The sequence below is a fragment of the Rhinopithecus roxellana genome, chromosome 3 (genome assembly GCF_007565055.1).
Source record: "Rhinopithecus roxellana isolate Shanxi Qingling chromosome 3, ASM756505v1, whole genome shotgun sequence".
In the NCBI taxonomy this organism is placed as follows: domain Eukaryota; kingdom Metazoa; phylum Chordata; class Mammalia; order Primates; family Cercopithecidae; genus Rhinopithecus; species Rhinopithecus roxellana.
In genome coordinates, this window is record NC_044551.1 from 122,198,709 (window position 1) to 122,211,115 (window position 12,407).

At 32.1% G+C, this 12,407-nt stretch overlaps 1 protein-coding gene across 6 annotated transcripts in view; it reads left to right on the forward strand.

Annotated features, from left to right (window-relative positions):
- Positions 1-12,407, forward strand: part of PARP8 (poly(ADP-ribose) polymerase family member 8) — a 206,259-nt gene that overhangs the window by 95,671 nt on the left and 98,181 nt on the right. For all 6 annotated transcript variants that reach the window (XM_030926745.1, XM_010364404.2, XM_030926743.1 and 3 more), the window contains exons 4-8: positions 908-945; positions 8,482-8,571; positions 9,131-9,201; positions 10,669-10,746; positions 11,986-12,080. In XM_030926745.1, coding sequence (XP_030782605.1) covers positions 908-945; positions 8,482-8,571; positions 9,131-9,201; positions 10,669-10,746; positions 11,986-12,080 — 372 coding nt within the window. The remainder of the gene's footprint in view (positions 1-907; positions 946-8,481; positions 8,572-9,130; positions 9,202-10,668; positions 10,747-11,985; positions 12,081-12,407) is intronic.

The window sequence follows — 12,407 nt, forward strand, 5'->3', positions numbered from 1 at the left end:
GTTCGTTTAAAGATAGTTTTTTTTTTTTTTTTTTTTTTTTTTTTTTGTCGTAACAGGCAGATAATTTGGCTGAACGCAAACTAAAATTTGACCTTTCTGTGGCAGGTGGCAGCTTCACTGATGCAGTCAGATAGCTAATGTTAAACATGTGCTGTGTGTCGTGCACCAAAATAAATGATGACACTACAAATATAAATAGATGTAGATCTTAACCGCATGGGGCTTGCTATCTAGTTGACAGAGATAGAAAATGAACAGATAAATATGTTCAATTTTCATGTCATATGAGATAAGGGCATAGAGGCAGCGGGGTTACTGAGAAGGGAGTTGTGCAATTGTTAAAATATAATTTAAAAATTGTTTTGAAACAACTCAATCCTTATGAAAACAGAATAAAGTTTATTTATATATATGTGCATGTGCGTGCATGATGAAAGATTGATAATATTACTTATACTTCCATTATATTTTGTTAATTCTTTTAGAAAAAAACCAAGAGTATCCGAAGTACTTCATATTTTGGGGAAACAATATTAAAAATGTTTAAATTCTCGGGTGCTATACTCAATAAGAGAAATACTTTTTTGGTAAGAAAAGATGATTTGATGAAATCTGAGCAAAGAAAATAAATGATCATATAATAGGAAAAATAGACCTTGCTGAAATAAAAGACCTATCTAAAGATAAAGCCTTGTAGGGAGAAAGATATTTCAAAACTGTTAGACTAAGATTCATTTAGACTAATGGAAAGCGTATTTAAAAAAACATGTAAGTTTCTTATGTCGGATGTAAAAGTGGTTTTATACTTATATCTGTATAACTGAATGGATAATATTGGGTTGGTCTGTCTTTTATAAAAGCCTGTCTACTTTAGCAGTAACTTGAACCTGTTTTCTTGTTTTAACAGTGTATCCTACGCAGTACATGTATCTGAAGATTACCCAGGTATGCTTTTCTCATTTTATTACAGATATTCATATCAGGGTTCCTTTGAATATTTTTTTCTTCTGGATATGTAAAATACATATAAATATATCAAGGGGTGAAACATTGGTAGGGGAAGCCTTAAAGCTATAGAAGAATTCTGCCGACTGCCTGTGAAGTACATGTGTTACTCTGAGACACAGTGCAGAATCAAAATAATTTCCCAATGAAAAGTTCTTTAAAGATTCCTATGATGGGAAAAAAAAAATTTCCTATGATGGTTCCAGCCTGTACATTTACGTCATTACAATTAAAATAAAGATTCTCTCAATGGTCTAATTGTTAGTTTCAAACATCATTTGGCCTTTCAGAATGTAAAAATAATAGGTAACACATATTTTTCAGTCAGTTTTCTAAGTGAGTGTGTGTGTGTGTGTGTATCTATTTTTTCTTCTTAGTACTAAAAAATAATGATTAGTTCATAGTTTGGTATGGAGATAATGTAAAACTTACTTGTTTAGCATTTAAGTATTTTCTGCGGCAGTTTGCATTAAGCATTTAATCATTTTATAAGATTGTTACATTTGAAAATACTTTCTTAAATCACAAACTTCCTTGCAATTATTTTGCTATGCTCTCCAAATGTTTTAAACATAGTATTCTATAAAACTGTTGTACAGTTATACAGTGAGGTTATTCATTAAGGCTATGCCTATATTTAATGGTAATACAAAAAGTGTTCTAGAGAAATTTTACTGGAAGAACCAATACAAGAAGTATTTATAAGAAAAATGCTTTTTGTAGATGGTTAGGCAATCAGCCCTGTCTGATAGTATAGCATGTTTTTGATGCTATATTTGCCAAGTATGTTATGAAAATAGAGGCCCCACTCTTTATTGTAAATATAAAAATTAATGTGCTTTTCATCTGAAGCAGATCATAGAGATGTCAGCCATGAGAGGTACAGGACTTTAAGTCAAAGTAATAGAAATAATAGTACAAATTAAAGCCCAAGTTGAAGACACTAAGTGAATTAATCTGTAGCACAGAATATGTATGGTAGAGGATGCCTTCAGTAAACCAAGTGGACCAAGTGTTTAGCTCCCTCTTGTGGTCAAGAAGTATTACTTGGGCTTTTTCTCACTTTAAGGGAGCCCCACCTGGAAATGCCAATATACAAACATTGAAATTCTAAAAAAAAGTATTGATTATCATTTGTGCTCTTTTTGCTGAATTGTCTAATTCGAGCAAGTTTGCAATGAATTTTCAATATAACTTCATTTCCAAAAGGAAGGAGTGTAAGTATATATATTTAATCTGTTCGGTGAAAGTAGGTTGTTATGCTACAATAAAATACAATTACAGAAGACGAAGATTAGTGCATTCTGGTTTAAATACTGGGGCAGAATTTTCAGTTGGCTGATGTAACCAGTATATCAAAATACACTGTCCAGTGGACAGTATTCCAAGTATTTGCACATACATAATTTCATTTGATTCTCAATGCCAGTCTGTATGAAAGGCAGAACAGGGCAGTTTATAATGTAAATTCATACTGAGAGAAGTGTGCTGAGATGGTAAGTATTAAATAACATTTTCCTAAGACATGTAGTTTGGAGATAAAATCAAGTCTGTAATTCAGTTCTGATTCCCGTTGCCTCTGGGGAAGTAGTGTTAGTATTTTTATGGAGCTTTCTTCACATGAACATTAATATGATAATGTTTTCTCCATTATTAAATTTTAATCTACATTTATTTGTACTAAGAGTTGTTGGTTAATATGCTTGACATTTTAGGTAGGCATCTTGTTTTATAACTTATATGTTTGTTCTTCCTTTCCAACATTTATACCTGTTCTTGTTGGCACTGGAATAATTTTTAATAATAGATATGAAAGTTGGCAGCTTTGTATCTTTTCTCAAAATTAGTGAGCATGCTTCCAGTTGTTTTCAGAAAGGAAATTACTCTTTTTCTCATTTACCAAGCTTTTTTTTTTTTAAATGAATATTAAATCTTTATCAAACTACTGTTTGGCATCTGTTGAGGTGTCATATCTACTTTTTCCTTTAAACAATAAAGTAACAAATTATATTAGCAAATAACTCAATGTTGATCTATGAGAATTATGTGTTTTGTCATATACTTTAACATTAAAGACCTTAAGTTGCTGAAGGAATTAAATAACTCTTTGAGCATTTGCTAGAACTTGCAGACAAATCTGTCTGAGCTTTTTAGGGATGGTTCTGGGGCAGTTGTCTTATTTTTCTGCAGTGATTATTATCTCTTCTGTTTTCCTATTTCTTAGTCATTTTAAAATACGTCTTCTTCTTGAAAGTTTCTGTGTTGGTGAAATGTCCAAATTTTTTAGCAAAAGTATAGTATTTGTTCTGTAATTGTAAAAATCTTCCATGTCTCTGGTTATTTCTTCTGGCCCGTTTTTATTGTTTAAATTTGTTCTTGTTCTTCCCTCCGTTGGTTTGTCTTCCAAATAGTTTGCCCGTTTAAAAGAATACTTCAAACAAATAGCTCTTTTTAATGTTGCATCCAATTTCTAAATGCAGTAATCTTGATATAACATTTATTAATTCCTTCTAATAATATAGCTTAGCCCCCCCCGCCACCTTCTCCTGGATTATTTGGATCAGTAATTAACTAATCATCTAAGTCTGAACATATGAAATTTTCTTTGCTCTATGAAAATGTATCAGTATTATCCTCCAAAGTCAAGATTACATCATTCTAGCTTATGTCCCTAGGAACAGATTTGTCCTTTTATAATTGTGATCTATTAATTAACTTGTGCCATCTATTGAAATTTATTTCATAGTTTTAGTGAAATGAAAATTTAGAGGGTCTTTATTGAGTCAGCATACATAATAGCATGTATATAAGTGAAATACTAAGTATGTTGACTGTTCACGATTAAGTGAAGAAATAGAGCAGCCTTCTGATTTACTTGTACTTCTTTGTGTATTTTATACTGAAGACAGTTTTTTTTTTGTTAATGTAAGAGAATGGATTACACAATAGTTGTGTGTATTACAAGTCACAGGTTGGCTCTGCTATAATGGCAGAACTCTTTAATTTTCTCTTTCCACTTTTAATTGGGAAGGCTTACCTACTGTTGGGAGTGGACTCTCTTATCCCTAGTAGAGGAATGAAGGGGTACTTTCTGGATCCTCTACTACCTGTGAGTCCAAAGAGTCTTGACCTACATGATATACTTGAGCATTAGGTATAACTTGTGAATAAACCTCTTTAGTGAGAATTAGAATCCTATACAGTCTATATCAAATTACAGCCCTGAAAATATAATTGTTTTTATACCTAATAAGCATTTATATTTTATAAGATATTGCAACTTTTTAGTGACAATACTTTCCATATTTAGAAAAGCACATGGTATAGTGACAAAACATTGATTTTTGGATTTAGGCAGATTCAAGTTTTACCACTTGCTAGTGTATAGGTAATTAATAAGTAATTTGAGCAAAGTGTTTAATTTCTCTGAGCCTTAGTTTCCTAGTATTTAAAATAGGGAAAATAATTGACTGCAGTAGGGGATGAGGTGAAATTATATAGAAAATTCAGCAAAAATATCGAGAATGTAACATGAACTCAATATAATTATTTTTTAGAGTTATAATTATTTATCTTAAGTTATATAGCAGTGAGGGATGGAATGACTTGACTTAAATGATGCTGTATTTGAAGCAGAATAAAAGCAACAGTTTAAGAAATACTAAATACTATAAAACATACACATTAAAAATCTAACTGTCCCCAGAGGTTTTCAGAAAAAAAAAGGGGGGAGCTTAGAAGTCAAGATGGAGAATTCCAGTGAAGGAATTTGAGTTTAAAAACATTCTTATTCTGTCACTTACTCATTCTATTACTTTAAGTCCTTTCTTTAAAACTTTTTACACTCCACTTTCTCCTGTAAACAAATATGTTATTTTTACAAATGTCAAAATAATTTGAGGAAGATTTAGAAGGAATTAAGCAACAACAAAAAGCCAACAGAATGGATTCATACAGATGGGATGATCATCAAAGATCATGTGCAAACCTCTCATTTTATAGCTATAACTGTGGCTTAGGCTAAAGGAGATCAACAGCTAGTTGGCAGTAGTGTCTAGATTTTTCTAAATCTTAAAATATTTAATTGTCAAAGATTGAATATATTCAAGGTATACAATATGGTGATTTGATGTATGTATACATATGTAGTGATTACCACGATCAAATTAATTAACATATCCATCACCACCCATGTTATATATTAGGTCCCAGAACTTGTTGATTTTATAGCTTTAACTGAAAGTTTGTACCCTTTAGCATCTCCCTGTGTCCCCCAACCCCTAGCCACCATTGTTCTTACTCTCTGCTTATACTAGTTCAACTTATTTAGATTCCACATAGAAGTGAAATCATGCAGTATTTATCTTTCTGTGTCTGGCTTATTTCACTTGGCTTATGTAACGTCCTCTGTGTTCATCCATGTTGTTGCAGATGGCAGGATTTCATTCTTTTTTAGTTGCTGAATGTAATATTCTGTTGTATATGTGTACCACAGTTTCTTTATGCAGCCATCCATTGATGAACACTTAAGTTGTTTCCACTTCTTAGCTATTGTGAATAATGCCACAGTGAACATGGTGGTGGAGATATCGCTTCAAGATACTGATTCCATTTCCTCTGGATCTTAAAAGGATTGCTAAACTGGGTAAAGTAGAAGAAATAGATAAATTCCTAGAGACATGCAACCTATCAAGACTGAATCATAAAATAATAGCAGGCCAATAATCAGTAAAGTGATCAAATCAGTAATCAAAAATCTTCCAAAAAGGAAAAGCCAAGGACCAGAGTGCTTTGAATTCAGAGCAAAGTGAATTCTTTCAAATAATTGAACCAGCTTCTAGATCTGATGTGCTTTCTTTCTTGTCCTATGTTTCTGATCATAAATTGGGTCTATCTCTGTGATCTGATCTGGCCTATTATGTAATAATGGCAATTTAATAAATAATATCATGAAACCTGGAAACATTTTTATTTGGGGTAAATTAAGCCAAAATAAGAAATTACATGTCTTCTAATACCTAAACACTAATCAAAATACAAACCATACAGAATCTCTTAGAAAATGTTATGTTTGAAGGCGTAATGCTGTCTAGCCTATACAACATATAGTCACCAAATTATATTCTCTTGAATCAAATCTCACTGTCTTCCAGTGTTGACACTTTACGTAAAGCCATTTTGATAGAAAATCCTTTCTATTTAGTTATTCACTCCCCTGTTTTGTTAAACATAATGTCTTAATTAACTTGCCTCTTGATGTTTTAGTAAAATCTTTGTCATTCCATGATACTGTGAAATTGCATGATGCTATCCACCTTACGGATTCTTCTGTATGTTCTAATTGGTGGCCAGCTTTTGTTTCTGTTGTTCTAATGCTCCCTTCTAATACTCTTTCTCTCCTAAATGTTAGCTCCAGGGAATCCATTGTGCACAGGGAAAACAGATAATTAGGTTTTATATTAAGTAGCAACCGACTTCAAATCAGTGAGACTCTGAGTGAGGGTTTAAGACATAATAAAAAAAATTGACTCTAGGCCGGGCGCGGTGGCCTCAAGCCTGTAATCCCAGCACTTTGGGAGGCTGAGACGGGCGGATCACGAGGTCAGGAGATCGAGACTATCCTGGCTAACACGGTGAAACCCCGTCCCTACTAAAAAATACAAAAAACAAAAAAACTAGCCAGGTGAGGTGGCGGGTGCCTGTAGTCCCAGCTACTCGGGAGGCTGAGGCAGGAGAATGGCGTAAACCCAACCCGGGAGACGGAGCTTGCAGTGAGCTGAGATCCGGCCACTGCACTCCAGCCCGGCAGACAGAGCGAGACTCCGTCTCAAAAAAAAAAAAAAAATAAAATAAATAAATAAATAAATAAATAAATAAATAAATAAATAAAATAAAAAATAAAAAAATAAAAAATTGACTCTAATAGGCGTTTTTGATACTGAAAGTATGAGGTTCCCAACAGAAGCGACTCTAGATAAGTGATCAAAGTCTCAACTAATGAGATAATTAAGTTTATATTAAACCTGTTTCTTAATCTGTGGTCCCACTCAATAAGCATGAAAACCTCATATCCTCCGTGAAAATATTGGAAAACTAAATAAAGCAAAATTTGTGGTTGCACTAATCAAAATAATGAGGCAAACGTCTTTTGTCTCAAATCTAATTCATATCCACTCCTGCTTAGCTCCCTGACTGTTAAAGCCTTAGGTCTGTTGGCAATCTTTTGCAGCTAATCTGTACATACAGATCACTATCATTCACTCATTACTCGGGGTCTAAGAATGCTACAGATGTTTCTTTGGAAATAATGACTTAGAGATGTATTAATTAAAAATTGTGTTCTCTCTGTACTGACACAATATTATGAAAACTGGGCTCAAAAATATCTTTTAATGTGCATTCACTGTGTCATAAGAACAGCTAATTTTTCCTAGCAGAAATTGATCCATGCTTCTATTATGTGTTCGTGCTATTTTATACTATTTAGTAGGTCATTGATGGGTGCATTATAGGACCATTATTAATGAATTGATGAAGTGTGTGTTGAAAAGCTCTTCTGAGAGATGCCTTGCAATCATCAATGAGCAAAGAAAAATAAATACCTAGGAATTGTATTACCATACACTTGGAGACCTGTATTCATCAGAGAAAGAGTGCTAAACTCATAAAAATGTTATTTTTTTAAGAGGAAACAAATAGTGAATAATAAATTTAAGGACTCTATGGACTGATTTAGTGTTCTGTGCACTCAACTGGTATAATGCATGTAGATAATTTAATTCATGAAAGAATGATAATTGTGAGACTTTATCAGTTTTAAAATATGTATTAGAGCAATATGAAAGGTATGATTTACAACAAAGTCTTCAGCTCAGATATTTGAATGTTTTGATAATGAATCTTTCTTTCTTTTTTTTTTTTTTATTTTAGAGATGGGGAGTTTCACCATGTTGGCCAGGCTGGTCTCAAACTCCTGACCTCGAGTGACCCGCCCGCCTAGGCCTCCCAAAGAGCTGGAACTACAGGCGTGAGCCACCGCGTCCAGCCCACTAATGATTTTTTTTTTTTTTAATTGCAGCAAGTGCTTTTCTTTAGTTTTCTCTCTCTACTCACTAACCCTGCTCCCTATAGTAGACGCTAATATTGGGAAGGACCCTGTCCAGTGAGTTAAAGTACCGAGTTGCATCCAAATGATTCATTTCCATAAGGGATATTAGAGATGTACCTGGATAGTCTCTATTCAAAATCTGTATTTCACCAGGAGATACAAATGTCTTTAAAGAGACTATTTACAATTACTTCACAAATAAATCTGCAATTTACTTTATCATATTTTTTGAGTTTAATCAGAACAGTAGTGTGTGCTTTATGAGAGTTGGAACTAAAGTGATGTGCATATAAATTAGCTATTATTTTTATAAAGGATGTATTTTTTAAACTTATGCCTTTAATTATCCTTTTTTTTTTTTTTTGCAGATAATACATATGTGTCAAGTTCAGAGAATGATGAAGATGTGCTAGTTACTACAGAGCCAATACCAGTAATTTTTCATAGAATAGCAACAGGTAATAGTAATATTATTTTTTATTCTAGGTTAATTTTTTAAATTGCATTATCCTTTTTGTTTGTTTGTTTGTTTCATTTAGCCAGTAACAGATATTTATCTTCCGTATCTGTAAATCCAGTCTCCATGAAAATTTTCTATCTAAAGTATATTTTTTAACAATTTTGTAAACGCATAAATTTAAAGTAGTTTTAAAAAGTTCTGTTTAAATGTATTATGCTGACATTGCTGTTGTAAAAATATTTTCTTACATAATGACAGACTAAATATTTTAAAAGCACACTTAACAGCAATGAAGATACCATGAAATATAGAGTGAGAGCTGAAGGAATTTGTAAAGCGGTTGTTTATTTTAATCACATCTTTCTGCACAGTGAAAAATCAGAATAGCTTGCATATTGTGTAACTCCTCAACATGACGTGATTTCAAAATATCTCTTAATTCATTTTCGAAGGAGATGGAATCACCTAAAGGGTGGTTTTATACCAAAACTCATGAATGCTTGGTGAATAGCATACTAAATACCATGATATATTTTTTAATTATAACTTTCTTTCAGAATTAAGAAAAACAAATGACATTAACTGTTGCTTATCCATAAAATCCAAATTACAAAAGGAAAATGGGGAGGTATGTAAATTATATTTTTTATTTTCTAGAAACAATATAGATACATTTAAAATTTACTGGGTATGTGTAGTTAATAGCATCATTAGTGAGACTAAAATGGTATATGGTGAATGAAACTCAAACTAATGGCTCAGGGGTGTTTGTTATGATAGGAAGTGGCCTAAAATTAACTTTGAGAAGAAAGTTCCCTTTAAAATCATAGAAAGAAATGTCTGGTTTAACTCTAAATAAAATGTATATAAAGCTTAACTTATTCTGTATTCTTTCATCAAACAATGTAATTAACTGAGGAACACTTATGTAACTGATTTATAGGTACACATGGCTATACATGATTTTGATGGGATCCTTAAAATTTTAAAAGATGATTTCTTTAGCCAAAGTGACACTGAGGGTGTACATAGTCTTATTTTCTGTCAGTATTTAAAAACACAAGCTCATCTTTTCTTTCTGTTTCCAAATACTTTATTTGAATCTATAAATAAATATCAGGATATTAAACAAACAAAATGAGTGCAATGGGACCAGCAATTCTTTGCTTTCAAAATTATGCATTTGATCCAACCCTCTTCTTCCTGTTAGTGTTGCACCATTCATTGTTCCCTTCTTTATCCACATTGAGAATTATTGGTTGAACAAAAGGCTTGCTGAAACCAAAAATGGTTAGAATTTTATAAAACCCAAATTTTCTTTTGCACATTTTTTTGTTTGTTTGTTTTCCTTAAGAACTTGAAATTAAGTCTAGAAGTTTAGGGATGGTTACAAAGCACTGGATGAATGGATTCCTGTGTCCAAATACCTACATTTCTCCTGTGTTAATAGGGCCAGTGATAGGAATACCCCCATGAATTTTCATTGTTTGTACTTCAGACACATGGCAGATGTGGTTCAGTTAATTAGAAATTCAAACTTCAAGTTGAAGTATATTAAATTAAATACCCTGTTGAAATCTGAATTCTGAAACAAATAGTTTCTGTGTATCAAAAGTTCTCATAATATGTTTCATATTTATTTTCATAATTTGACTTTATATTATTGCATTTAAAGTTTCTTTTTTTTCATACCATTGTTTAGAGTTGGCAGAGGAAGTGAGAACAGCCTGGGACAAATAATGCTGAGGAGCTTTTTAATAAAATTGAATTAGTATAAGCTTGCCAAATGTTTTATCAGAGCAAAACTGAAGGTATAATTGATTATACATAAGTTTTTAATATACATCAAATATTGAATTGTGCATTTCCTATAAAATCAGTGAAAGAGAATTTTCAAAACAGATGTGCTGCTGAGTACACTCACAAAGCCATTTGTCTCCCACTACCTTTTGTTTTGGGGTTATACTGCACCAAGAGTGTTTTATATATAAAATCCATAATATATGCTCAAGACCTGCCTATTATAGCCACTTGCTATTTTAGAAAGATAAAATAATTTGATCATTAAATTGTTTTCTTACTTTATTATTTTAAGGAGTCAAGACAGAATAGTACAGTGGAGGAAGATTCTGAAGGTGACAATGATTCCGAAGAATTTTATTACGGAGGGCAGGTAAGGAAACCTGGTCCTACAAATACCTAATCTTAGAATTCTAATAGCCATGTTGTCCTAGTGGTAATCTGTGCCTGAGAGTTAAGGTACCTGTGTGTTATTCAGGGTTCTGTAACTAACTAGAAAATCTATATAATTTATCTTTGCACATTTTCTACCTATTTTTAGAAATTAAGTTTCCCTTGCAGTCCTTTTAATTGTAATCATTTATTTACATTGAAGTTCATCTTAATTCATTACAGAGATTTTACAGATAGCATTTTATTATGCTTTTGACTTGAATTTCTTAAGCATGTTGTGTTCAGTCACTATTTTGAGATAATGACACTTGTAATAAAAGTGTATATTGTTAGTTTTAAATAGAAGCTGGTTAACCTTTATTAAATTTGATGGGCCGAAATTACTGAGCATCTTCATCATTTGTTTTTTGTATTCATTGCCATTGAATTCTTGGTGTTGAAAAATTGTTATGAAGAATCATCATAATTTAAATATATGAGAATAGCCTAGCCACGTATATAGAAGAACTCATCAGAAGTTTACAGGATAATGCTAAAATTTAAAACTGAGCAATTGATTTTAGGGTGTGGCTATATAATATGTGGTTCTATTTCTATAAACTCCTTGAGCAAATGTGCTTTATAAGTTGGATAGTATAATGGGAGGGTAATATGTTAAAGAAGGACATTAAAGCCAAAATTATGTAAAATAATGCAAGTAAATTTATTTATTCAGAATGAAAAATTAGTAATTTGTCAATCAAGCATGTGCAAGGCTACAGAGAGATGATATGATAAAACGGGCTTTCCTCTCTCCAGGAATGTCTTTCTAGTAATGAGATAGTTTTCCCAACAAAATGATTCATTTACCAATATAACATTTTAACATTATGCAAAATCACTCCTGTTTGATTTTTGTTTACTAATTCTTACAGAGGGGAAGTAAATGATTTTCTTTAGTCTTGATCTTCATTCTAGAAGTTTTTTAGATTATCTGCCAGACACTTCACTAGTTTTTTACACTTGCTTTTTCTTTGTATTAATATAAACTAACTTTAAGTTCCAACCATAATCAATTATTCTAGTCATATGTGAACTTAAGGATATTAGTGAATATATTACTTTAATGAAGCTAAAAATGCCCATGGCAAAACACACAGGGAGACCTATCTCAAAAGGCTGCTTAGGTTTTTGATTCCCTTCTCCTCTGAGACACTTTTAAATTATCCCTTTTCATCAGGTGAACTATGATGGGGAACTGCACAAGCACCCACAACTAGAATCTGATTTGTCAGCAGTGAGAGAGATATATGGGCCACATGCAGTTTCTCTCAGGTAAATACATATCACTGGTGAATAAAATTAAAATTTTATGGTGAGTCATTGAAATTTGCTTTTGGAGTAATTTAAATTAAAGGACAAATTTGGGGTTTTAATTATACTTTAAAGTGTTTTAGAGAGAGTCTACTGTTTCTCCTTATACAAAATGACATATTTATGGCTATTTTTTTGATACATGTTGTTTAAGAGTACATCGATTGCATTAAAAATTATTTTGGAGAGTTAGTTTGAAGACGTTTCAATCTTAAGTAGTGTCATAATTAATTCCTAGAATAGATTTGGCCCACTGGGCCCATGCTGTTATCGTAAATCATGGCCACA